Source organism: Euwallacea fornicatus, chromosome 18 (genome assembly GCF_040115645.1).
Source record: "Euwallacea fornicatus isolate EFF26 chromosome 18, ASM4011564v1, whole genome shotgun sequence".
In the NCBI taxonomy this organism is placed as follows: Eukaryota; Metazoa; Arthropoda; class Insecta; order Coleoptera; family Curculionidae; genus Euwallacea; species Euwallacea fornicatus.
Window position 1 is genome coordinate 2,592,059 of NC_089558.1, and position 20,544 is coordinate 2,612,602.

At 37.2% G+C, this 20,544-nt stretch overlaps 6 protein-coding genes across 13 annotated transcripts in view; 4 read left to right on the forward strand and 2 right to left on the reverse strand.

Annotated features, from left to right (window-relative positions):
• The first annotated feature begins 16 nt into the window (after nt 1–16).
• RpS27 (ribosomal protein S27) lies at nt 17–580 on the forward strand. Its single transcript, XM_066292951.1, has 2 exons — nt 17–170; nt 264–580. The coding sequence occupies exon 2, from the start codon at nt 264–266 to the stop codon at nt 516–518; it is 255 nt and encodes an 84-aa protein (XP_066149048.1). The 5' UTR covers nt 17–170; the 3' UTR covers nt 519–580.
• An 844-nt stretch (nt 581–1,424) lies between these two features.
• AP-1-2beta (adaptor protein complex 1/2, beta subunit) lies at nt 1,425–9,163 on the reverse strand. Of its 4 annotated transcripts, none has more exons than XM_066292943.1 (15): nt 9,018–9,163; nt 8,831–8,961; nt 8,244–8,414; nt 8,007–8,187; nt 7,816–7,956; nt 7,537–7,757; nt 7,402–7,479; nt 7,271–7,345; nt 7,090–7,215; nt 6,876–7,039; nt 3,056–3,382; nt 2,626–3,001; nt 2,450–2,560; nt 1,984–2,394; nt 1,425–1,929 (listed from the first exon to the last, which is right to left on the reverse strand). In XM_066292943.1, exons 2-15 carry the CDS (start codon nt 8,936–8,938, stop codon nt 1,663–1,665), a joined length of 2,757 nt encoding a protein of 918 aa, XP_066149040.1. In that variant the 5' UTR covers nt 8,939–8,961; nt 9,018–9,163; the 3' UTR covers nt 1,425–1,662. The 4 variants fall into 4 exon arrangements, with proteins under 4 accessions (XP_066149040.1, XP_066149041.1, XP_066149042.1 ...); XM_066292944.1 differs by having other exon boundaries at nt 8,831–8,970; nt 9,018–9,138; XM_066292945.1 differs by having other exon boundaries at nt 7,816–7,950; nt 8,831–9,154.
• Spt-I (serine palmitoyltransferase subunit I) lies at nt 4,664–6,770 on the forward strand. Its single transcript, XM_066292947.1, has 4 exons — nt 4,664–5,271; nt 5,399–5,595; nt 5,654–5,987; nt 6,039–6,770. Exons 1-4 carry the CDS (start codon nt 5,004–5,006, stop codon nt 6,443–6,445), a joined length of 1,206 nt encoding a protein of 401 aa, XP_066149044.1. The 5' UTR covers nt 4,664–5,003; the 3' UTR covers nt 6,446–6,770.
• Nucleotides 9,164–9,315: 152 nt separating the features above from the next.
• Nucleotides 9,316–15,927, forward strand: LOC136344988 (zinc finger protein 91-like). Of its 3 annotated transcripts, XM_066292936.1 has the most exons (6): nt 9,316–9,398; nt 9,584–9,876; nt 9,966–10,039; nt 10,682–10,819; nt 10,876–11,086; nt 11,174–15,927. In XM_066292936.1, exons 4-6 carry the CDS (start codon nt 10,747–10,749, stop codon nt 15,405–15,407), a joined length of 4,518 nt encoding a protein of 1,505 aa, XP_066149033.1. In that variant the 5' UTR covers nt 9,316–9,398; nt 9,584–9,876; nt 9,966–10,039; nt 10,682–10,746; the 3' UTR covers nt 15,408–15,927. The 3 variants fall into 3 exon arrangements, with proteins under 3 accessions (XP_066149033.1, XP_066149032.1, XP_066149034.1); XM_066292935.1 differs by lacking the exon at nt 9,966–10,039; XM_066292937.1 differs by lacking the exon at nt 9,966–10,039 and having other exon boundaries at nt 9,584–9,758.
• A 312-nt stretch (nt 15,928–16,239) lies between these two features.
• Nucleotides 16,240–18,031, forward strand: RpS3A (ribosomal protein S3A). The gene is made up of 6 exons (XM_066292948.1): nt 16,240–16,399; nt 16,629–16,756; nt 16,839–16,934; nt 17,136–17,341; nt 17,398–17,565; nt 17,767–18,031. Exons 1-6 carry the CDS (start codon nt 16,338–16,340, stop codon nt 17,908–17,910), a joined length of 804 nt encoding a protein of 267 aa, XP_066149045.1. The 5' UTR covers nt 16,240–16,337; the 3' UTR covers nt 17,911–18,031.
• A 365-nt stretch (nt 18,032–18,396) lies between these two features.
• Nucleotides 18,397–20,544, reverse strand: part of LOC136344987 (zinc finger protein castor homolog 1-like) — a 51,568-nt gene continuing 49,420 nt past the window's right edge. For all 3 annotated transcript variants that reach the window (XM_066292933.1, XM_066292934.1, XM_066292932.1), the window contains 3 exons: nt 20,344–20,514; nt 20,076–20,289; nt 18,397–19,909 (listed from right to left, as the gene is read on the reverse strand). In XM_066292933.1, the coding sequence (XP_066149030.1) occupies nt 19,635–19,909; nt 20,076–20,289; nt 20,344–20,514 (660 nt within the window). In that variant the 3' untranslated portion in view covers nt 18,397–19,634. The remainder of the gene's footprint in view (nt 19,910–20,075; nt 20,290–20,343; nt 20,515–20,544) is intronic.

Sequence of the window (20,544 nt, forward strand, 5' to 3'; positions counted from 1 at the left end):
CTGTGTCGTCTAGTCAATCTTGTCATCTCCGATTGACAGTTCTAGTTTGACGTTAATTAACGTAGGTTTAAGAGCATTTGTCAAATACCCTTTTTGCATGGTTCTTAAGCCGAAGCACCACGTGCAATTCAAGATTTTCTTGAAATTTCAAAGCGAAAAACGATTAAAAAGTGAGTTTAAATGACCAAAAACCGCATAATCACTACCCCCCAACAGCCCTAGATAAGTTCCTGTGCTAAAGCGTATCCATTTCCTCTTTTTAGATGCCTTTAGCCGTTGACTTACTGCATCCCAGCCCGGAACACCAAAGAAGGGCTCACAAAAAGAAACGGCTGGTGCAGCACCCTAACAGCTACTTTATGGACGTGAAATGTCCGGGGTGCTATGCCATTTCGACGATATTTTCGCACGCACAAAGTGCCGTACCCTGCAAGGGATGTTCCACCATCCTGTGCACATCCACTGGAGGCAAAGCTAGATTAACAGAAGGATGCAGTTTCAGGCGTAAACAGCATTAAGTATTCATCTCTTTATGTAATTAAGCTTTGTTTTAATAAATTCTCATTGGGGACAAATGTAAGTAGACTTTTTTTTGTATTAGTCAAGTTAGTGGGTTCTTAACAAGTCTAGGCTTGTGTGAGTTCAAGTTCTGGGGTTACATATAATTTCAACTTATTTATCAAAATGTTGGGACTAACTTGTTTTTGTTAATTCTTAAAACATAAACATAGATTCAAGGGCTCCTTGAAACATTTTTTGATTTTCTGTGATTTAATTAATGTCATGTATTTGAAGCAAAACTCTTTTATCCAATCAGTAAGTAGGAAGAATTTCATTTGAGTGAAATATTTGGTAATTGCTGACTAACATTGACTCATAATTTCACATGTTGTGCAATGTGGCACTCTTCATAAAAATATTTGCTGTAGGTCAGGAAATAAGTTTAAATAGTTTTTGTAGAGTTTTTCAAAAGCACAGAGAATTCATCAATTTAAATTGAGCCATTCATGCTAAAATAAATTTCAGCAGCTCAACATTTGGGAGAAAACATGACAGTCCTAAAATAATTCTTTGTACCCTACCAGCCATGAAAAAGTACTTTGTAGGGGTTTTGGGCTTTTATATGGCTTAGTGTATGGTTGTACAGATAGATGTTTGTTTGTGACAGATGTCCTTTAGCTGAAGGAAATCTACATTATTATTTTGCCATTTGTATTAATTTCATTGTATGTTTTGGTTCATTGAGTTTTCCTAAACTTTCCTTAATTTTTTTTGTTTATTCTAGTGATTTTGTGTATTGTTCCTTAAAGCTAATAATCATTTTGCAGAACAACTTACTCAGAAATTGGTGGAAAAAACGCACAAAATGGCTAATATGTTCTATATTCAAAAATTGGGTTACACCTTAATAAAATTGCTTAAACTTTATTGCTGAAACAAATTGAGATTTATTTTTTACTTTTGACTGCAGATACAATGATTTTACAGATCAGGAATGAGGGTCTTATGGTCTACTGACTAAAACCTCACTTTTACAAGCTTGCACAATACATATGTTTCTTATAACAATGAAATAATACTACAATAATTAATATGTAAACAAATGCATAATTTAAACATATAACTCTGGAAAATTGTCTATAATAATCTTCGCGAGTCCCGTTAATTCTTGCAAATCATCTCATAGGCTTGGAAAATATAGGGTGCAACTTCCACCGATCGGGATTTGAGACTCAGAGTCGCATAAGTCAATCCTGGAGTCAATTTTAACTCTAGCAGAACCCATATGTTGTTGGTCAGTTTCAGTGACTGGTATAACATATCCTGGCCCTCTACATTGCGCTTGGCAATTGTGAATATGTTACTTAGCGTCATTTTATTAGAGATCGCATCTGTTGACCCTTTTACATCGTTCAAAGTGTACTGCACCTACATAACTCATATTATGGCACCTAAAGCTTTGATACGCAACCAAAAACTCACCTCATTCTCCGCAGGAATGTCTCTCCAAGTTGTCAAGAATACCCTCTTATCTAAAGTTCCGTCTTCAACGAAGATGACTTGAATAGGCAGCTGGCATGCATAGTAAAAGACATCAACGTTATTTTTTATGGCTACCTGAAGGGTCGTTAAAGGTTCCATTTTCTGCACCGGTCCGCTAGTTGCCAGTGGCAAGGAGTATTCCAGGCTTTGCCCTGGCTGCAGGGCGGTCACGTTCATGGGCACTGAAGGGCTGAGTCCGAAGCTGTTTTTGTTGAATTGGATAGCGAAACCGGTCATTGCTTGCATGGCTTTATTTGTCAAAATCATTTCCATATAAATTTGCCCGGACCTTCTAGAGAATGTGCCTTGGATTTCCAAGCCTTTGCCTTTATCAGCGGGCAGCCACAGCGACTGTTATTTCAATTAATGTGATTAATGTGTTGTAGTGTAGGTGCAAGGTTGTTACCTTTGGAGGGGTGTACATGGTAGGAGTGGTTGTAATGCCGAAGATATCACCTAGGAGACCGGTGGTAGATGGGGCTACTCCTCCAGAAAGATCAGGTCCTCCTCCGCCCAACTGAGATTCGCAATAAATTGTCAGAACAGTGTATGTGTAAATTTTGCAATTCTTCAGCAACTTACTAACACATCCAAACCTCCGCCAAGCAAATCAACATTACTCGTGGGTGCCGCAATAGGCGCTGGAGCAGGGACTGCAGGTCCGCCTAAATCCATAGACAGCAAATCACCAATAAGACTTTCCTGGTTGGGAATCACCGTGGCTTCAGGAGCGTGAGTCTCATCTGAGCCTTGCCTAGCAGGCAACGTCTTCCTTATCCCCGCACTGCGACCCTCAACAAAAGCCGTGGGAGGCTTATGATAAACGCTGGCTAAAGACGAAATATGGCAAATCAGCTCATCTAATAGTGTAGGCTCTAGCAGATCCGTCTCCTCGGAGATAAGCGGTTTATCAGCTAGCACCACTTCTTTTGCAGCTGCGGGATCTGTACTCAACAACCTACACCCATATTCTAATTATGTGAAATTTCAAGTCATCAAATACAGTTCAGACCTCCAATAAATGAATCCTCGGTCTCTCAAATCGGGATTATCAGAATCTTGAGTGGCCAAGCTCAGTACATGCTGCACTAGCCCTTGAGTGTGCTGAGGTCGTTTTAAGAACAATTTAACGACGGCGGTCAGTAGTTGCAATTGGACTTGCGCGTTTTCATCGGCAAACCCTTCAAGAAAGCTGTCCAGAAGTTCGTCTGCGTTGTCGATTCTTTCTGCGTATTCTCCAATGATCCATACCATGGACGCTCTGGCTTCGGGTTCGTCCAACGTATCCAGGTTTTCACATAAAGTACTGATGATGCTTTCGTACTTGTTCGGATATTTCCTGAAATCAAATCGCATATGTAATCTCAGTCAACAGCCGTGATAACGCAAAATATCAAAGACTTAAGGACTGATGTGTTCGATGATTAGTACAGACCGAATTGTCAGTGGAAGGCGCTCTTTTAACATAGGGAATTCTAATAAAGAAAAAAGTGTGCATCCAAACGATTCGACGGGAAAAAATAAGAGATGCCCAGCCTTTTTCCAATTTATCATTTAACATTTTATTGCCGGTATTTCTACTTTTAAAGATACAAAAACCGAAAAAGCGTTGTCACCTACGTATACAGTGACTCGCATTAATATTCGGACACTATGGTATTTTTGGAAGTATTAGGTTTTTTGCTAACTTATTCTTAATCAACATTATTTATTGCGTAATCTTTGGTTACAACAATGTTTCTAGTATATACAGGATTCGCCATTACTCCGGCCTTGGTTCCTGGTGTCGTTGTATAAATATCAATATGAAATGTTTAGTACAGTATTAATTTATATTGGAAAGCTGCATAATTTAATAATATTTTTGTTTATACAGAGTGTTCCGTTTTCGCTGGGCAGCATAAAGTTATAATTTTTTAAACAGTAACCGATAATTTTTTTTATGCCATTTGATGAAACCTTAATTTAGAAGGAAAATACATTAAACATTTTTTAAATGGGTTACGACGTTGCCATATTATATATATATATATTAGTATATAATTAAATTTAAAAGATCAAAAATGTATTTATATATACTAGAAACATTGTTGTAACCAAAGATTATGCAATAAATAATGTTGATTAAGAATAAGTTAGCAAAAAACCTAATACTTCTAAAAATACCATAGTGTCCGAATATTAATGCGAGTCACTGTACATACTGTAATAACAATAAAAATATTCAATTATTGCATATTTTCAGTATACGGTTTATGATATGTTATCTAATAGACTAATAATATGCTAATATTACGTTATATCAAATTTTTTATTACGCAAAGGACAATAATTAAAGAACCTATTATCTTAATAAAATTGAAAAAGCGCAATGGTGTCACGAGATTCGACGAAGTATAGTGAATCATTTGTGTCCATTTTTGTAGTTTGCCTTCTAGTTCTCCTGATATGATTTCAATTTATTCTATCATTTGAGCGATTAGAGAACTATTTATAACCAAGGTTGCAGAAAAAATAAAAGTAACATAAATATATGTTAACTGAGATAAGTGATAACGTTGGGGAAATGGTTTTTTCTTAACGAAAAAACCGTGCTATCAAAAGAAAACTCGCCTCTCCGAAGTAAAACCCGCCCCCGTGAAGTCAAACCCACTCGGTGTACTCCTTTCCGAACTGTAATTTGACAGACGCATACGTCAAACTTCAATTAATCGAACCCAACTTAATAACCCAATTTTGTAAAACAAATGACTCAAACTTAAAAACAAATATTTGTAAAATCCACTATAAAATAGCAATAAACGGCCACTATACATATTTTATCGTAGGAAGGTTCCTAGAACAAACATCGACTTTTCCGTACAGAATTAAGTCACGCGTTGTTTCAAAAGTAGCCAGAAATTTGCTTTGAAATTAGGGAGTGGTGCGTCCTGTAAAGTTTAGTCGATAATCAACAGAAAATGCCTTCAAGAAAAACTGAAAAAATCCACGAGGATTTATTAGTCCAACGCTTAGCCGCTTTTACACCAGAACCACTCGTCAAGTGTAAGAAACCTCTTAAAAATAAGGAACTTATCGAAATACCTGCAATATGCGAAGACAAACACACAATTGATTTGGCTAAAACCAATTTCTTGAATATATTAAATAACGAGAACATAAAACGGAGATGTGAGGCAACAGTGAGGAAATATGGGGTGGGGACATGTGGTCCTCGAGCTTTCTATGGTGAGTTTGAAGAATTTACCAGTTTCACAACCAAGTAAAATAAATGTTCAGACAGTATTGTAAATAGATTCAGTGTGTTATATGCGCTTTTCTGCATTATTATCTAGATAACACAAAGTTTTTTAAGGTACAACTGATGTTCATCTTGAACTTGAAGAACAATTAGCAAAATTTCTGGGCATGCAGGAATCCATTGTCTATTCCTATGGTTTTGTTGCAATATCTAGTTCAGTAGCAGCCTACTGCAAGAAAAATGACATAGTGTTTACTGACACAAATTGCAACCAAGCTATCCAGCAAGGGCTTCAAATGGCTCGCAGTGAGGTAGGACCCAGTTGTCCAATAAAACCGCTCAGTTGATTAGAATTTATCTTTTCATTAGGTCATTTATTTTGATCACCAAAAACCTGAAACTTTTGCACAAGCAGTGGAACAAGTTATAGAAAAGGAAAAAGAAAATAAAAAGAAAGCAAGAAAATTCCTGGTTGTGGAAGGCGTTTCTTGGAAAACTGGGAAAATTCTGCCTCTTCCTGAATTTCTTCAAATTGCTGAACAACATAAAATCCGAGTATTTTTGGAAGAGTCTTATTCTATTGGAATATTGGGGGAGAATGGAAAAGGCTTATTGGAACACTTTAACATTGAGCCCTGGAGATTGGATATGATTATTGCTACTTTAGAGGCTGCCATTGGATCTATTGGGGGATTTTGCGCAGGTAATTTCATATAAGAATTGATAATCTACATATTAAAATTTTTCCTTGTAGGATCACACATGACAATCGAACACCAACGCCTATCAGGAAGTGGCTATATTTTCTCGGCTTCCTTACCAACTTTTCTAGTACAAGCCTGCATTGAATCCATAAATTTATTAGAGCAAAAACCGCATCTTAAACTGAGAAAACTATCTCAAAATTTTCATGACATGCTCATTGAAATTGGTTATGAAGTATTAAGTGATCCTTTGTGTCCTTTTAAGGTGTTCAATGCTGGGCAGGCCACACTGGGGCAGATCCATGAATATTGCAAGAAGAACGGATTGCATTTCATTTTAAAGCAAGATTGTCTGTTGATTAATCTTAATGTTAACTTGTTTGATAATGTAAAAAGATATCAGAATATTGAAAGAATATTGAGAGATGCTTATAAAGATAGTGTTGTTACACACTAAAATTGGTAATATTTTTAGTAAACTTGTAAGTATTGTTAGTAATAGTTAATGACGAATTTATAGTTTACTGCAATGATTTCTAATCTTACCATATTATTAATTGTAGCCATATAATTTTGAAATATTTATCTATAAAAAAAATTGAAGGTAAACATGTTGACATTCTAATTTTGATGTATAATAATAATGCATGCGAGAAGTGCAAAAAGTAATTTGTGGCAGGTTATCGTCCTACGAATTGTTTAATACTAAATGCGATTCCCAATTAATAAAAGGTCAACATTTATTTAAGTTCTCTGCATTAATAAAAAAATTATTAATTTGGTTTGTATTTTTGTAGGTACCTCTTCACCCTCATCCTACATTATTCCACTATAATCTTCAAATTTGACTCACTTCATTGATGAAAAAAAGTCTCTTACAAGCTTACCTGAATATATCCTTAATAACAACAATTGCTTCTTGCACGACATAGTTTACTTTAGTCTGGATCAAATCCAGCAAAGTCGATACGCATCGTTCCGCTGAAGGTTCTACTTTGATGGCGCATCGTCCAATCGCTCGCACTGCTTTCCTTACAAAATCGACATCAACCTGCAAACAAAACCATCAGAAGAACGTAACACTCAGATATTAAATTTTACTTCAGTTGCATATTCTTTTAGTTCACTGAGGACTTGAGCAATGTTAGCTTGAGAAGCGAGTCGAATCATAATGTCCAGTTTTTCCAGTTTGACATAAATGGGATCGTTGTATTTAACGAAAAACACCTGAAAAAAAAACAGGGAAATTAATTTAAATTTATAAGCAGGCCAGTATATATACCTTCATTTCATGTTTCAAAATGTCAGGCTTCTTCTGGACGATTAAGTTGATGTTCCTAAGAGCAACATATTGCACCTATAAAAGTTCAAAATTGTAAATAAAGTAATCCAGAAGTAGAAGTAAATTTTCACCTCAGGTTCAGAGCTTAGCAAAGTTACTAGAGGCGGTGCCAGTTTCTTGCTTAGAGTGTTACAGAACTCGACGTCACCCTAAATATGTAGCAAAAAAAATCAGCCCCAATAAATTTCTACTTTAGTTTTGCTCACCTGCAAAATCTCCATCATTTTAATAAGAACTTTAACAGCCGATAGAACAACAGCAGCATTGGCATGCGCCAATCTCGGAGTAATTCTCTCGCAAATGCTCTGGGCTTCCCTGTCATCTCTAGGAGTGTAATTTGATAAAGAATCCAAGATAAATACTTGACCCCATTCGGTGCATTCATTCAAAGCTGTTAGCAATTTATTGATCGTCGAAGTGCTTAATTCTAAACCACAAATGCGCTTAAAAAACCAGCATATTATAATGGTTAATATGAGTTTTACCAACTAATGGTTGTCCAGTAGGGCTGCTTTCATTAATTTCCGATAACGCCGCTACAGCATTGGCAACGACCATAGGATTGGAGTCACTCAGCAGATCTTTTAATTGCTCCAGAAACCCTTGATCTTCAACTAAGCCTATAACTATCAGTAGAGCAGTCTTTAAGGGCAATGTTACTGAAACAATTATATACCTGAAGAAATGTCATACAACTTAGCTACACAGACTGCAGCAGTTTTCCTAACATAGGGATCTTCATCTTTCAAGCATTTCCTCAAGGGTTCGCATAAATATTCTGTGATCTTGTCAACACGTATGCAGCCCATGGTTCTCACTGCCAGGGCTCTTATCAAGGGATTTGGATCTTCACAATCCTAGTTTAAAAAACAAAGATACTACATCCAATGCAAAAATCATTAGAGAGGCTTACCTTGACAAATGTGTTTACAGCCATGATAGCCATATCTGGTTGAGATTTGGCATAGTTCATTAAGTAAAGGTAAACCAGTTTTTTGAGCTCTAAATTATCAGTTTGCATGCAGTTGACTACATCAGGGAAGAGGGCTGAAACATCTTTCCCTACTGTCATGGAAGCAATTACCTAGCAATTGCAAAATTCATTCAGTGGTTATGTGGGTTACCCAAAGAATATATTCAAGTAGGAAGGACAAAATGTCTTTTTTATATTTAGATATGTGCACAGATATGTTGTGGAGTACCAAAGGCACTTGTTAGTTAATTCAGAAACTTTTCTAAAAAGACTGTATATACACACAGGTCAAATTCACAACGTGTTAAGGTCGTGAGTATATGTAGAGGTAGGGTGAATACCCTGGTGATTTCAAAAATTTATCTGAGCTCAGAATAAAGAGTGCATAGAATCCTCAGTTATTTATAACTAAAAATAGTGTGTAGTTCTTCTTCAACAACAACTTTGTACTTATATCCCAGGCTTTATTTTCAAAAATTAGCGAAAGGTAGGTTTTCAGGACTTTTCCAACATCTCATTTCAAATACCTTTTTTACAGCCTCCTTTTTCTTCTCCTTCTTGTCATTATTCAGCTCTGACTTCAGTTCAAAAATCTCCCCTTTCTTGGTGGTAGTGAAATACTTGGAATCAGTCATTTTTCTTGTTCAGCTACCCACCCCTTAAAATACTTCAATATTTATTTCAAATATAGTAAAGGTATGCGACAGAACTTACTAGTGTTCAAATAATTTCCCTTTACTTATGCAATAAAATTGAACTTATCCGAGTTTTTTAACTTTTAAGTAAATTGGGGTGTTTTGGTTTCTTGATTGGATAGTTGGATTTGGATAGTCGGTGAAAATGTCACACATCATCATAGTGGAGTTTCGTGTATTTAAAAGTCATTTTAAGTTTCGATTATTCTTGTTCCATTTTATTAAATGAAATTTAAACGAAGATAGACAAATTCTAATACTTGTTCAATTCAACTTCAGTCATTTCCAATGAAATGTCAATCAGGCTGTCAGGAATATTATATGCTTGATGTCGACCCAGTGATGGTAGTCAAAGGGACGTATTCATCATGTAGTGGAAAATTTTTCTGTATTTTGGGCAGTAAGTGTTTTTATAAGAAAACCAGTTCTTTTTATGATTTTGATAGTAAAAATTATGAGTAGTGAAAAATTACGAATGCACATTTTGTTGAAAATAAAGCAAACGTAAATCAGCAAACACACGAGTATTGTACTCTATTTTCATTTTGGACTTCACATCCACACCCATCAGACATCTCGTGTTAGGCTTGTAGAACTGGGGTTCCCCTGCTTGGTCCTTTCTCCTGGCGGTTCAGGACCGGCCTAACAAAAATACGATGAATAGTCCTTTTAACAAAGACAGATATAGGAGTAAATGGAGTGGGGAATTTGTCTGACATTGACATTTCGTGTTCCATTTAGGGACTTTTGATTTGAAAAGGTGTGCATTACAGTGTTGACTGATTTTTTGTAGTTTGTTAGTGCTTTTGGCGGCGTGTTGGCATAGAATCCATTGAAAAACGTAAAAAAACCAGGAAAAATTCAATTTGCGTTTAAAGGTAACTATCAACAAATTAATTATGACTTGAATTAATGTTTAATGCATAAATTGAACCCATCCTTGATTTAATTGCATCTTATTCTACAGTTGAATTCTGAGATCAGGAGGAAATTCTAAAAAAGTTTGGTTTCCATTAGAAAGCCATAATAAACATAACACAGGTAATGTTCCCATTTCTCTTAGGAAAGGAAGGTTACTGCATGATCACATAAGTTTATCACCTTAACTGGTGGTATTAGCAAGTATCCATTTAATAATTTTGCTTAAGTAAACAGATTTCTTAATGGATCTACTAGTCTTGTTTTCCTTTCATCAGCGTTAAAATAAGGTTCCATAACCATAGATTAATTAGTATATGTGGCTACCACCTTGATGCATAAGCAGCTTTACTGTAGATCCATTTCTTGGGTGCATTTAATATTCAAAATAGCTTATTAAAGTACAAGCTGTATAAGATATAAGTTTTCAAAAGACTTATTCAAAGTAGCTTTCTGAAAGTTCATCCACGTAACTAACTCAGACAGTTAGAGTAAATTCTTTCGTTTGCTAATACACTTTTCTTAGGTTCAAAGAGAAAATATCAAGTAAAGTATCACTCAGCAGAGTGAATGTGAAAAAAGGAATCAAAAGAGCTTTGTTTTCATACTGCTTCAAAGTCATAGCAATACAGTAAGGTTGTCATTTTAATTGTGAGGCATAATAAAATAGACAATGTATCCAATGCTTGTGGTTTAGAGTTAGCCCAAATCAACATCCTCAAACTTTAAAATGCTTAATTTCCTTAACCTGTTTTATAATTTCAGATGACTAAGTACAAATCCCTAAAGAAATTCTAACTCTATTTTTATCATCAAATCCACAATCAGCCATGGAGGCAATCGATTGTGATATTGACTGTGATATTTCATTCAAAGACCATACTTTAACGATGCAGGATTTGGGTAATTTTAATGTTATTATTGTTGAATATTGTCCCTGAGCATTGAGTTTGTTTCAGAATCTGGTTTGGAAACAACTATAACTGACAATGATGAAAGCAAGGATATATTCAGGCCACCATCTCTTTTACTAGAAACCTACTATGACTATGCCAAAACAGAGGCATATAGTTCATTTGAAAGTACTGCCCCTGTAATATTAAGTGTAGAGACTGTCAAGGAGGGGGAGGACACATGTGAGGAAGAAATTTGCACTGTTGCAGAAGAAAGGTGAGCTTTTCAGTTCAATTAAGTAAGGGAAGAATTGATGAATGCTGAATATTTGCTCAGATTTTAACATCTTGTTATTTATTTTAGACTTGAAATGACCACTGTTAAATGTCAAAATTGCAAATCTGGCTTTCCCCCAAAAGAATTTGCATCCCATCAAGATCAGTGTTCAAGCACTGTTTCACCTGCAGCCATTACACTCTCAAATCCACCTTCAGAACCATCTGAAATAGAAAATTATGATGACATCAACACCAATATAGCTTTCAATGCTTCTCTTCAAAATATTACAAGAACTTACAAGCGCACTCCAGCCAACCACTTGTTGCCAGTAGCAAGTTCAACTCCAAATGCTCTTCCCAGTAGTGCCAGGTTAACCAAAAATCAGCCCGGAGAACAGCTTGATGAAAGTTTGTCAGTCTCAGCCTCCAATAGTGTTGATTCTTTGAAGGTTAAAGTGCAGTATGAAAGGAAATTTTCATGTATAAGCCGAAAGAAATGTTCTGGAGTTTCTTTGAAGGGTGTTCACCCAGAGAGGATGGACAATACAGAGGTGAGGTTGAGAAGTGTGGCAAGCACCAATCAATCTTTAGAGCAAAGTGACAAATACAACCCTGCAAATCAAATGGCATATTACCAAAAGCTGTTGGAAATACGCAGTAGAACTGGGAACAACAATAAGCTGAGTATAACTATTACTGCTGATGATAACCATTGTGAGACGCCTGACACTGTCAATATTGAAGACACTAATGATGATTGTGTACTGCTAGAGGACACCACTTACTCTTGCTCTGTGTGCTCGTATACCACAGATAAGCAAAAGAATTTAAACGACCACGAACGGAACCACCGCAGAAATAACAAGGAAATTTTCAACTGTGTTTATTGCAATCAAAAATACACCAAACATGCGCTTTATCTGCATGTCCAGAACATTCATCCTGGGCAGAAATTCTACATCAGTCAACAGTATTCTACTGAAAAGGAAAGTCTTCAAATTAAGCCCGCCGCTAAAGTGAATCCCACAAAGATTTTGAAAGTGCATCATTGCAAGTTATGTTCTTATTCAACAAGAAACAAAAATGATTTGATGTCGCATCAGAAGTTACATGCATGTGGTATGCCATTGGAACAATGTGATCTTTGCGAGTTCCGCTCCACTTCAAGGGCCCTTTTGGCTCATAAAATTAAACATAAAGCCTCAGTGAATCAACTTGTAGACAGTGGCCCACCTGCTTTGCACTTGGCTGAGGGCGAAGGCGAGGGTGAGGGTGAAAAAATCTATAAGAACGTGCGAAATACTCATTATTGTCCGAAATGCTCCTATAACTCCAACGACCTTGGCAAAGTGAGGAGTCATCAAAGGGTGCACCTCATGAATACTCCAATCATTCAGTGCCAGTATTGCGACTTTAGGAGTACTTCGAGTGCACTGGCGGCACATAAGAAAAAGATTCATGGGAATGAGCTGGGACTTGACAAATCATCATACTCTGCGTCGCGGGATGATAGTAGGATAGTGTCTACAGAAGAAGCGCATGAATACATTCGAGGCGACGAAATTCCAGCCCTAATACCCATGGATGAGACTGAAAGAAAGGAGAAACCGAAACCTGTGTCTAAATGTGATAAGTGCGCTTTCATTGGTCAAAGTATCGCGGATCTCAGACGTCATGTGAAATCTAGCCATAGTGCGACTGATCTTAGGCCTTCGCGAAATACAAACGGACGTTTTTCATGCGAAGAATGTTCCTATGAGTCTATGTTCTCAAGTGACGTTGCTCGTCATAAGGTCAGCCACAAAACTCAACCGATGCTGCAGTGTCTCACCTGCGATTATAAGTCGACCCCGCGCCCTCTATCTCTCCACGTAAAGATTTGTCCGAGGAAAAATTTACGTGCAAATCTTTCTAGCTCTGTAGCTGATTCTCCGCCTGAAATTGAAGACTACTCGGACGTTCTTCACAAGCCGGCAGTTCAGAAGCCTGAGACAAACTTGTTGAGAAGCGGTGACGACCCACCCCCTGAAATCGAGGACTGCTCCAGCGGCCCTCGCAAGCCGGCAGGGTTTAAGACCAAAGCAAAACTGTTTAAATGTTCTCAGTGTACTTACTCCAGCAGCTTGAGAATCAAGCTAAATACGCACGTAAAAAACAAGCATCCTAGACAGAAGACCCCCGAGTCTCAAGAGAACTCGCAGAAATGTCCCCATTGTGATTACACCAATCGCAACTCACATCAGTTGGAGCAGCACGTGAAGGGCCACAGATCCAACATGCCCACTTTTAAATGCGGAAGTTGTGAATTTGCCGGTAATACATTTGCTTTGAGGCGGCACTATCTGAAGTCCGGTCACTCGCTAGAGAAAAAGCAATTGGTGAGTAATTGCTCTACATGGGAGTCACCTCAAAAGCAAGAAAGAAAAGAAGTACAGGGGGGTCAATTAGCACCTTCACTCTCCGACAGCCCTCCTCAATTGGAACCCATGCACGTTAGTCCCACGCAAGTGTATAGATGTTCTCAATGCTCGTTCAACGGTCCGAATTTCCACAATTTCGAAAAACATGTTAAATCTCATACCAATCAGCCAGTTTTGGAATGTAGGTGCGGGTATCGCGCGAATCGAAGCTGCCTGAGACGACACTCGAAGAATTGCCCGCTTAAAGATAGACGAGCAAGTAGAGACACAGAAAGAATCCGAAATCCTCCATTGATTATTCAAAAGGAGGTTGATGAAGAACCAAAAAAGCCTGTGAGAACGTCGGCTCGTCTAAGCAAACAGAGGCTGCAGAGTGAGGGAAAACAGCTCAATAGCCGGGAAGGGGCCTACGAAAATACCTCTAGAAGTAGAACTCTGGGTGCAGACAATAGTGCAAAGCAAAATTTGTGGAAATGTGCGGAGTGTTCTTATACGGCAAAGAGGAAAGTTGATGGCATACATCACATGAAATCTCATCAGAATAATATCCCAATCAAATCATGCCCTAACTGCCCCTTTAAATCCACAAATTCTCAGATAAGGATACATATCTTCCAGAAGCATGGCAGCGTAAAATCAGATGATAAGCACAGTTTTGGGTCAGGGCCATCACTGACTCAATCAGAAAGGAAAAGACCAAGCAGACGCAGTCGATACATACAAGACAAGGAGGTTTGTCCCCATTGCGATTTTAAGTCTGGTAAGGCAGAAGCTTTGCGTAAGCACCTTTTAATCCATGAAACCCTCTACGGACAATCGGCTAACGAGGATGTCGTCCAGGAACAAGCCAAACCTACACCCAGTATCCAGTGCACGTTATGCTCAGCGAAGTTCCTGACGTCCAGCGGACTAAGTAGCCACATACGAAGCCATTCAAGAAACCACGTTCTCAGCAAATGTCCCTCTTGTGCGTTTAAGTCGACCAGCCTAGCCCTGAGGAGACACATCGGTGAAGAAGGGCATGATTCAGAAAAAAAGCATGAATTTAAGTGTCACATTTGCGTGGCTGGGTTCTCAACAGCTGTGAGGCTGAACCAACATCTGACAGAGCATAAAAGAAACGAGAAACTTCGGGAAAGTGCCAAGGCCAAATCTCCCAAGAACATGAAAAACCAAGCGGCCGCGAGTGTATCTCCCGAGAGGAAGAATTCGGACGGGCAAGCAGAATTTTCAGACTTTCAGTGCGACAAATGTCCCTATTCTACTCCTCTGAGAATCAAGCTGAACGTTCACAAAAGAAAGCGACATTTCAAGAAAACCGACGGTGAAAGCTCGAACAAGAGCCACACAAGCAAAAAACCGAAGCTAAGTCGTGAAGTTTTGAGCCCCTCGAATTCGCGCTTCAACTGCTCTTTATGCGACTATTTGGCCACGGGCAGAGAAACCCTTAAGAGGCACGAATCATCTCACTTGAGCAATGATCATCCGATCATGCAGTGTGTTTATTGCAAGTTCAAAGGCACGTCCAACATGTTCTGCACACACCAAAACACGTGTCCGAAACGTACAGATGAAAGCGAGCCGTTTAAGACGCCTCAGAAAGTGGCTCTGAGTTGCAGCAGATGTTCGTTCACAACTTACAGACCGTCAGATTTAAAGAACCATAGCGAGAATTGTACCGTGGAAGTGAAAGTGATCAAAGACATGAAGTCTGTGAAGATGTTCAAGTGCAACTATTGCTCTTTCACGAGCTTTTGGCAGTATTTAATCGACCGCCATAAACAGTCTCATGAGGTGTTGAAGCTCCCGATTCAACAGTGTCCAAAATGCCGTTTTAAGTCGACTCCAACGGCTTTGAGTGCGCATTTGAAGGAATGCCACCCGGGGTTCAATGCATAGGGAGGTTTTTGTATATAGAAGTAGTATATATTGTATTTGGTGAAGCATTCGACATAAGTTTATTATTGTTTAGTATGTTTTAGGCAAATATTTTTAATTTCCCCATGGTATTTTAAAGATAAACCTAATAGAGAGCAAACAGCTGGCCTATTTACTGCTACCATTTACTTGCCGTTATTGATTTTCCGTAAGGAACAAATTTATAGGATTTACAGGCTTCATTATTTACTAGAAGTTTAATATCTTCGTTTTCTAGTAAATCATTTGTCCGGCATTTGTGCTATTCAGTTGCAGTAAGTTACACGCTCATTTCGCCTCTGTTGTGTAAGTTGGCTTTATACTTTATTTTTTAATTATTACTACCTCTAGGTAAACGAAAACTAATGTGGACATGCGATGTTTGACTCATAATCTGCGGTACAATTTTTAAGATCATTTTTAATTTACCTTACGTTGCCTTTAGAACTGATCAACTCAGGTGTAAATTGACAAAGTTGATTAAATGGTTATTATTATTCGATACTGTGTTTTATTTCTTTGTAATCGATTAATTTTATTAACCAATTAAAGACTAATTAATAATAAGATAAGAACGTCCTAGCAATGTAGTGCCAAATTGAAACAACCGCATCTTTTAAACAAATATATAAATTTGTTTTCAAGTTTTTTCCTGCCATTCCATAAAATTGTACATATAAAAAGTAAAAGAAATTATTATTACTCGAGCATCATTCTGCTCTCAAATTTTATATACAAATAACTATAGAACAGTTTGAGTAACATTAACATAAGAAAGTGCCTAAGATATATCATATGTCTATATGTCAAACTTCAATTGCTTCTATCTTTCTCTACCACTCGTATTTTCGGTTCTTTATTGGGCACTTCAATTTTTCCTTCTGTCCGTTCCTCTTCGGTCGACAACCAAACATGGCGGTGGGTAAAAATAAAGGTCTATCAAAAGGTGGTAAAAAAGGAGTCAAAAAGAAGGTGTAAGTAGGAAATTTCATATAGAATTTGTAGCTGCAAATTCAAAGTATTGAATTCCTATAGTATTTTTTCTGAATATCTTAAGATCATCTGGATATAAACAGATGAACTTCATGTGTTATGGAGGTTATAACAAGATTGTTGATGTCGCCCCCCTATACCAACTATTCTCAGACTTTGAATATAGAAAATTTAGTGGAATGAAATTTTAATTTTAAACGTATCTTTCAGTGTGGACCCATTCACCAGGAAAGACTGGTATGATGTTAAGGCCCCTTCAATGTTTGCTACTAGGCAAGTGGGCAAGACCTTAGTCAACCGCACTCAGGGCACTAAGATTGCGTCCGAGGGCCTTAAAGGTGAGAAAATTCTTGTTATTATTTTTCTGAAGGTCAAAGAATTTTAATCAGTACCAATCAATGAAAACAACTATTTCTGCAGGTCGAGTTTTTGAGGTGAGCTTGGCTGATTTACAGAATGACAATGATGCCGAGAGGTCTTTCCGGAAGTTCAGGCTGATAGCTGAGGATGTGCAAGGTTAGTTCTTGCATCATATTTCTAATATATTACAAATTACAACTTTAAAATGATGAGACACTCAGCTCGCTTTGATAGAAACATGAAGATAACTTCACTGTTCCCTAACGACGCATTTATATCAATATCTGATTTAAAGTTGCAGTTAAGCACCATAATTTGAACCTAAATATACAGTCAAATATAAGTATTAATATTTAGGTCGTTACGTCCTCACGAACTTCCATGGTATGGATCTCACCACTGACAAATTAAGGTCAATGGTCAAAAAATGGCAGTCCCTAATTGAAGCATCTGCTGATGTGAAAACCTCTGATGGATATTTATTGAGGGTGTTCTGCATTGGATTTACACAGAAAGATCCTCAGTTTTCACAGAGGAAAACCTGCTATGCACAACACACCCAAGTAAGAAGAAGCTGTTTATTTTAGCAACATAACTATGAGGTTACATTTCCTTGCAGATTAGACAAATCAGAAAAAAGATGGTTGACATCATTACCCGTGACATTCAAGGGTCTGATCTTAAGGAGGTAGTCAACAAGTTATTGCCAGACAGTATCGCTAAGGACATTGAAAAGGCCTGTCAGGGAATCTATCCTCTTCATGATGTCTATATCCGTAAAGTCAAGGTAAGATTTGATTTAGTCAGGATAAATTTTTTAACTTTGGTTTTTAATATGATGAGATACTCAGCTCGCTTTGATATATATTCATGAAGATACTCTTCTGTTCCCAAACGACGCATATATTACAATCTGATGAAATTTTAACATCTTAATGACCATTTTACAATAACGTTTTTATGCTGAAAACATCCTCTTGCTTCTTAGGTACTAAAGAAGCCACGTTATGAACTTTCCAAACTTTTGGAATTGCACGGCGATGCTAAGGGATCTGGGGAAGGTTCAGGTGACCCAGGCGCAAAGGTGGATCGGCCGGAAGGATACGAGCCACCAGTACAGGATAACGTATGATTATGTTATTCCGTATATAATATGTTTATAAAAGCTATTAAAATCCGATGACAAATACAATATTTATTTAAAATTTTAATTTTAAATAGATATAGTATTTATTGGAGTATTTTATTACAAATCGAAGCAATATTTCCTTCCGGCTTAAAAATGAGACCTAAGATTTCCTTGCACTCTTATCCTATTTTCTATAGTCGTTTTGGTGACTACTTGAGTGACTTGAGGTTGTAAGACAATAAATGCGTTTAATTAATCTCAAATGATTCTAACAGCAAAAGTATCATACAATTGACAAAAAAAATTATTTCCTGTTCTTGATCTAAGGCGCTCGCATGTGGCTTAAACGTAATTAATAGCGTTGGTTTGGCATATGCTTGTATTACAATGAGTCCAAATCTCACTATCAATACGTCCAATGCTTAATTTCCAACATGCCTTATTCGAAAATTCTGGCAGATTGTGCTCTTTTGCGATAAAGACAAAGACTGAGTATAAATAGTATTTTTTATTAAATACTGGTAGTTAAAAAAAACATAATCACAGTAAAAGATGTACACTAATATATGACGCACCTGCTTCGCAATACAAAAGTCGGGTTTTTAAATAAAAGAAACTTATAAGCTAAAAAACAGTATTCTACACTATATTAATTATTTGAAAATAATACATTTTTGCATAGGTATACAACACCAAAATACACATGTTTAAAAGAACGATATTATGGTGATCGCAAGCCTGAGATAAATAAAACAAAAAAGAATCCAACTAGGTTGGTTCGTAATGTACCTACTTAAAATTGCCATTCATAAATGAAAATAAATTATATACATTAAAATAAACAAATAAAGAAACAAAGACGTAAAGACTAGCTATGAACAAAAAAGGAGTAAAGCGATAATGAGGCCTACTTTAAGATATGGCAAACGATTCACAATATGCAACAAAATCATGTAAAAATAAATAAATACATTAAGAGGAAACGAACTGGATTTGAGTATGTAGAGACACCTTCAACTACACATTTCTATTGATGTTTGATGTGAAAAGGTGTTTATTATGGCACGTGTGGTATATTGTATAATGGAATGACATTCACAGGTTATTGACAGGACCTTCGGCAAATTTAAATCGAAAAAAAAATCACTCGAAGGCTCGGGTCAGCTACTTTACTACAAAAACGGGTACCGAAAAAGGCACAAAACGTTATATGTCTTTTCTAAGGCACAAAATCTATCTATCGAAAAAGGCCTCGTTCTATGTAATGCTAATTCTAGTACCTCACCGGGAAATCTAATGGGAAATTCATGCTTACGTGACAATTTCGCATCTACTATAAGTATATAAACTCTACTATTAGAGAATCCTAAAAATCTATCCATAAATATAATCTTTTGTTCAAAGTAGTTATCTGCGTATCACAAACTGATATTTATACATGTAGGTTAACGTTTCTAAAAAAACGTTTGCTGAGTTTTAGGACTTTATAAGCACCCGCATGTGCTTGTTCGCAACTCCACTAAAATCTACTTTAGAATTTTATTTATTGACATCTTTGACATTTGTCAGTAGTAACTACTCTCTTCGTTGTTGCTACATCGCTATCATACAAGAAGGCCGAACATCACTCTAGTTTGTGTAACCTTACAGCTACGTTTGTACATTTCCGTGTCTCTTTCGTATTTACATACATAAATATATAAATTAAATCAAACACTACTAGTACATTAGCCCTCCATATGGCGGTATTTGTGCGCACTCATTTGCGCCAGGCCCAAGACAGCGTACTGACAGCTAAGACAGTGATAGTGAGTTTGTTTCCCGCTATGTTGACAATTTTGAACACGACACACTTGACTGGGAGTGAACTTTTCGAATCCAGCCGCCTGGATGCTGTCCAACTTTTGGTGTTGACGACGGTGGGCCACCACTTTGTTGGTGTCGGTGCAGACGAATTCGCACTTTAAGCAGTGGAAATGGGATGCTTTGTTTTGAGTAGAACCTGAAAGACGGAAGAAGTCAAGAAGGTGTTTAAGATAAAAATTTTGTTGTAATCAGAACTGTATTAAAAACGGAACCAATGTATCATATCAAAATATAAGCGAAAAAGTAGGTTCGGATGGCTAGTTTTGGTGTTTGGTAGAGTTAACATTTTTGGTTATACCCACCCAAATTAGCAGTATATGCACAATCCTGCCTTCCACAAGCGACGTTGGCACGGTATTGTTGAAAATCGCCACCCATCAAGGTGTCAAGCCTTTCATGCCGAGCTGTATGTTGAACGAATCGGGTTTTATCGCAAAACGAGTATCCACAATCTTGTCTTTGGCAGTGGAAGTGCGTTTGGTGCTCTCGGTATCCGCAGTGTTGGTACTTGCAATCCTGCATAAATAACAAAGTAAAAAAAAAACGATATAATTAAATAGCTGTATATACCTCATTAAACCTGAACCTCAAGTATCCCATTGGAACTGGTTCGTCTTTTAAAATTCGCATGGAATTCTGAATCCGGGCTTTCTTGGCATCGGGACTTATGTCATGTGGACTCATCGAGCGTTTATTCAAGTTTGCAGCCATTGCAGCCAAAGGAGAAGTGAGGTTTTCGGTCTAAAATAAAAAATGGTAAAAAATAATAAC

Excerpts from the sequence above, each read along its gene's own strand:
- RpS27 (XM_066292951.1), top strand. The coding sequence starts at position 264 with ATGCCTTTAGCCGTTGACTTACTGCATCCCAGCCCGGAACACCAAAGA.
- Spt-I (XM_066292947.1), top strand. The coding sequence starts at position 5,004 with ATGCCTTCAAGAAAAACTGAAAAAATCCACGAGGATTTATTAGTCCAA. Across the intron at positions 5,272-5,398 it reads TGGTCCTCGAGCTTTCTATG|GTACAACTGATGTTCATCTT; the intron begins GTGAGTTTGAAG and ends AAGTTTTTTAAG. Across the intron at positions 5,596-5,653 it reads TTCAAATGGCTCGCAGTGAG|GTCATTTATTTTGATCACCA; the intron begins GTAGGACCCAGT and ends TCTTTTCATTAG.
- AP-1-2beta (XM_066292943.1), bottom strand. The coding sequence starts at position 8,938 with ATGACTGATTCCAAGTATTTCACTACCACCAAGAAAGGGGAGATTTTT. Across the intron at positions 3,383-6,875 it reads GTTATTAAGGATATATTCAG|GAAATATCCGAACAAGTACG; the intron begins GTAAGCTTGTAA and ends ATTTGATTTCAG. Across the intron at positions 2,561-2,625 it reads GCGGAGGTTTGGATGTGTTA|TTGGGCGGAGGAGGACCTGA; the intron begins GTAAGTTGCTGA and ends TGCGAATCTCAG.
- LOC136344988 (XM_066292936.1), top strand. The coding sequence starts at position 10,747 with ATGGAGGCAATCGATTGTGATATTGACTGTGATATTTCATTCAAAGAC. Across the intron at positions 10,820-10,875 it reads TTTAACGATGCAGGATTTGG|AATCTGGTTTGGAAACAACT; the intron begins GTAATTTTAATG and ends AGTTTGTTTCAG. Across the intron at positions 11,087-11,173 it reads TGCACTGTTGCAGAAGAAAG|ACTTGAAATGACCACTGTTA; the intron begins GTGAGCTTTTCA and ends TATTTATTTTAG.
- RpS3A (XM_066292948.1), top strand. The coding sequence starts at position 16,338 with ATGGCGGTGGGTAAAAATAAAGGTCTATCAAAAGGTGGTAAAAAAGGA. Across the intron at positions 16,757-16,838 it reads TGCGTCCGAGGGCCTTAAAG|GTCGAGTTTTTGAGGTGAGC; the intron begins GTGAGAAAATTC and ends CTATTTCTGCAG. Across the intron at positions 17,566-17,766 it reads TCTATATCCGTAAAGTCAAG|GTACTAAAGAAGCCACGTTA; the intron begins GTAAGATTTGAT and ends CTTGCTTCTTAG.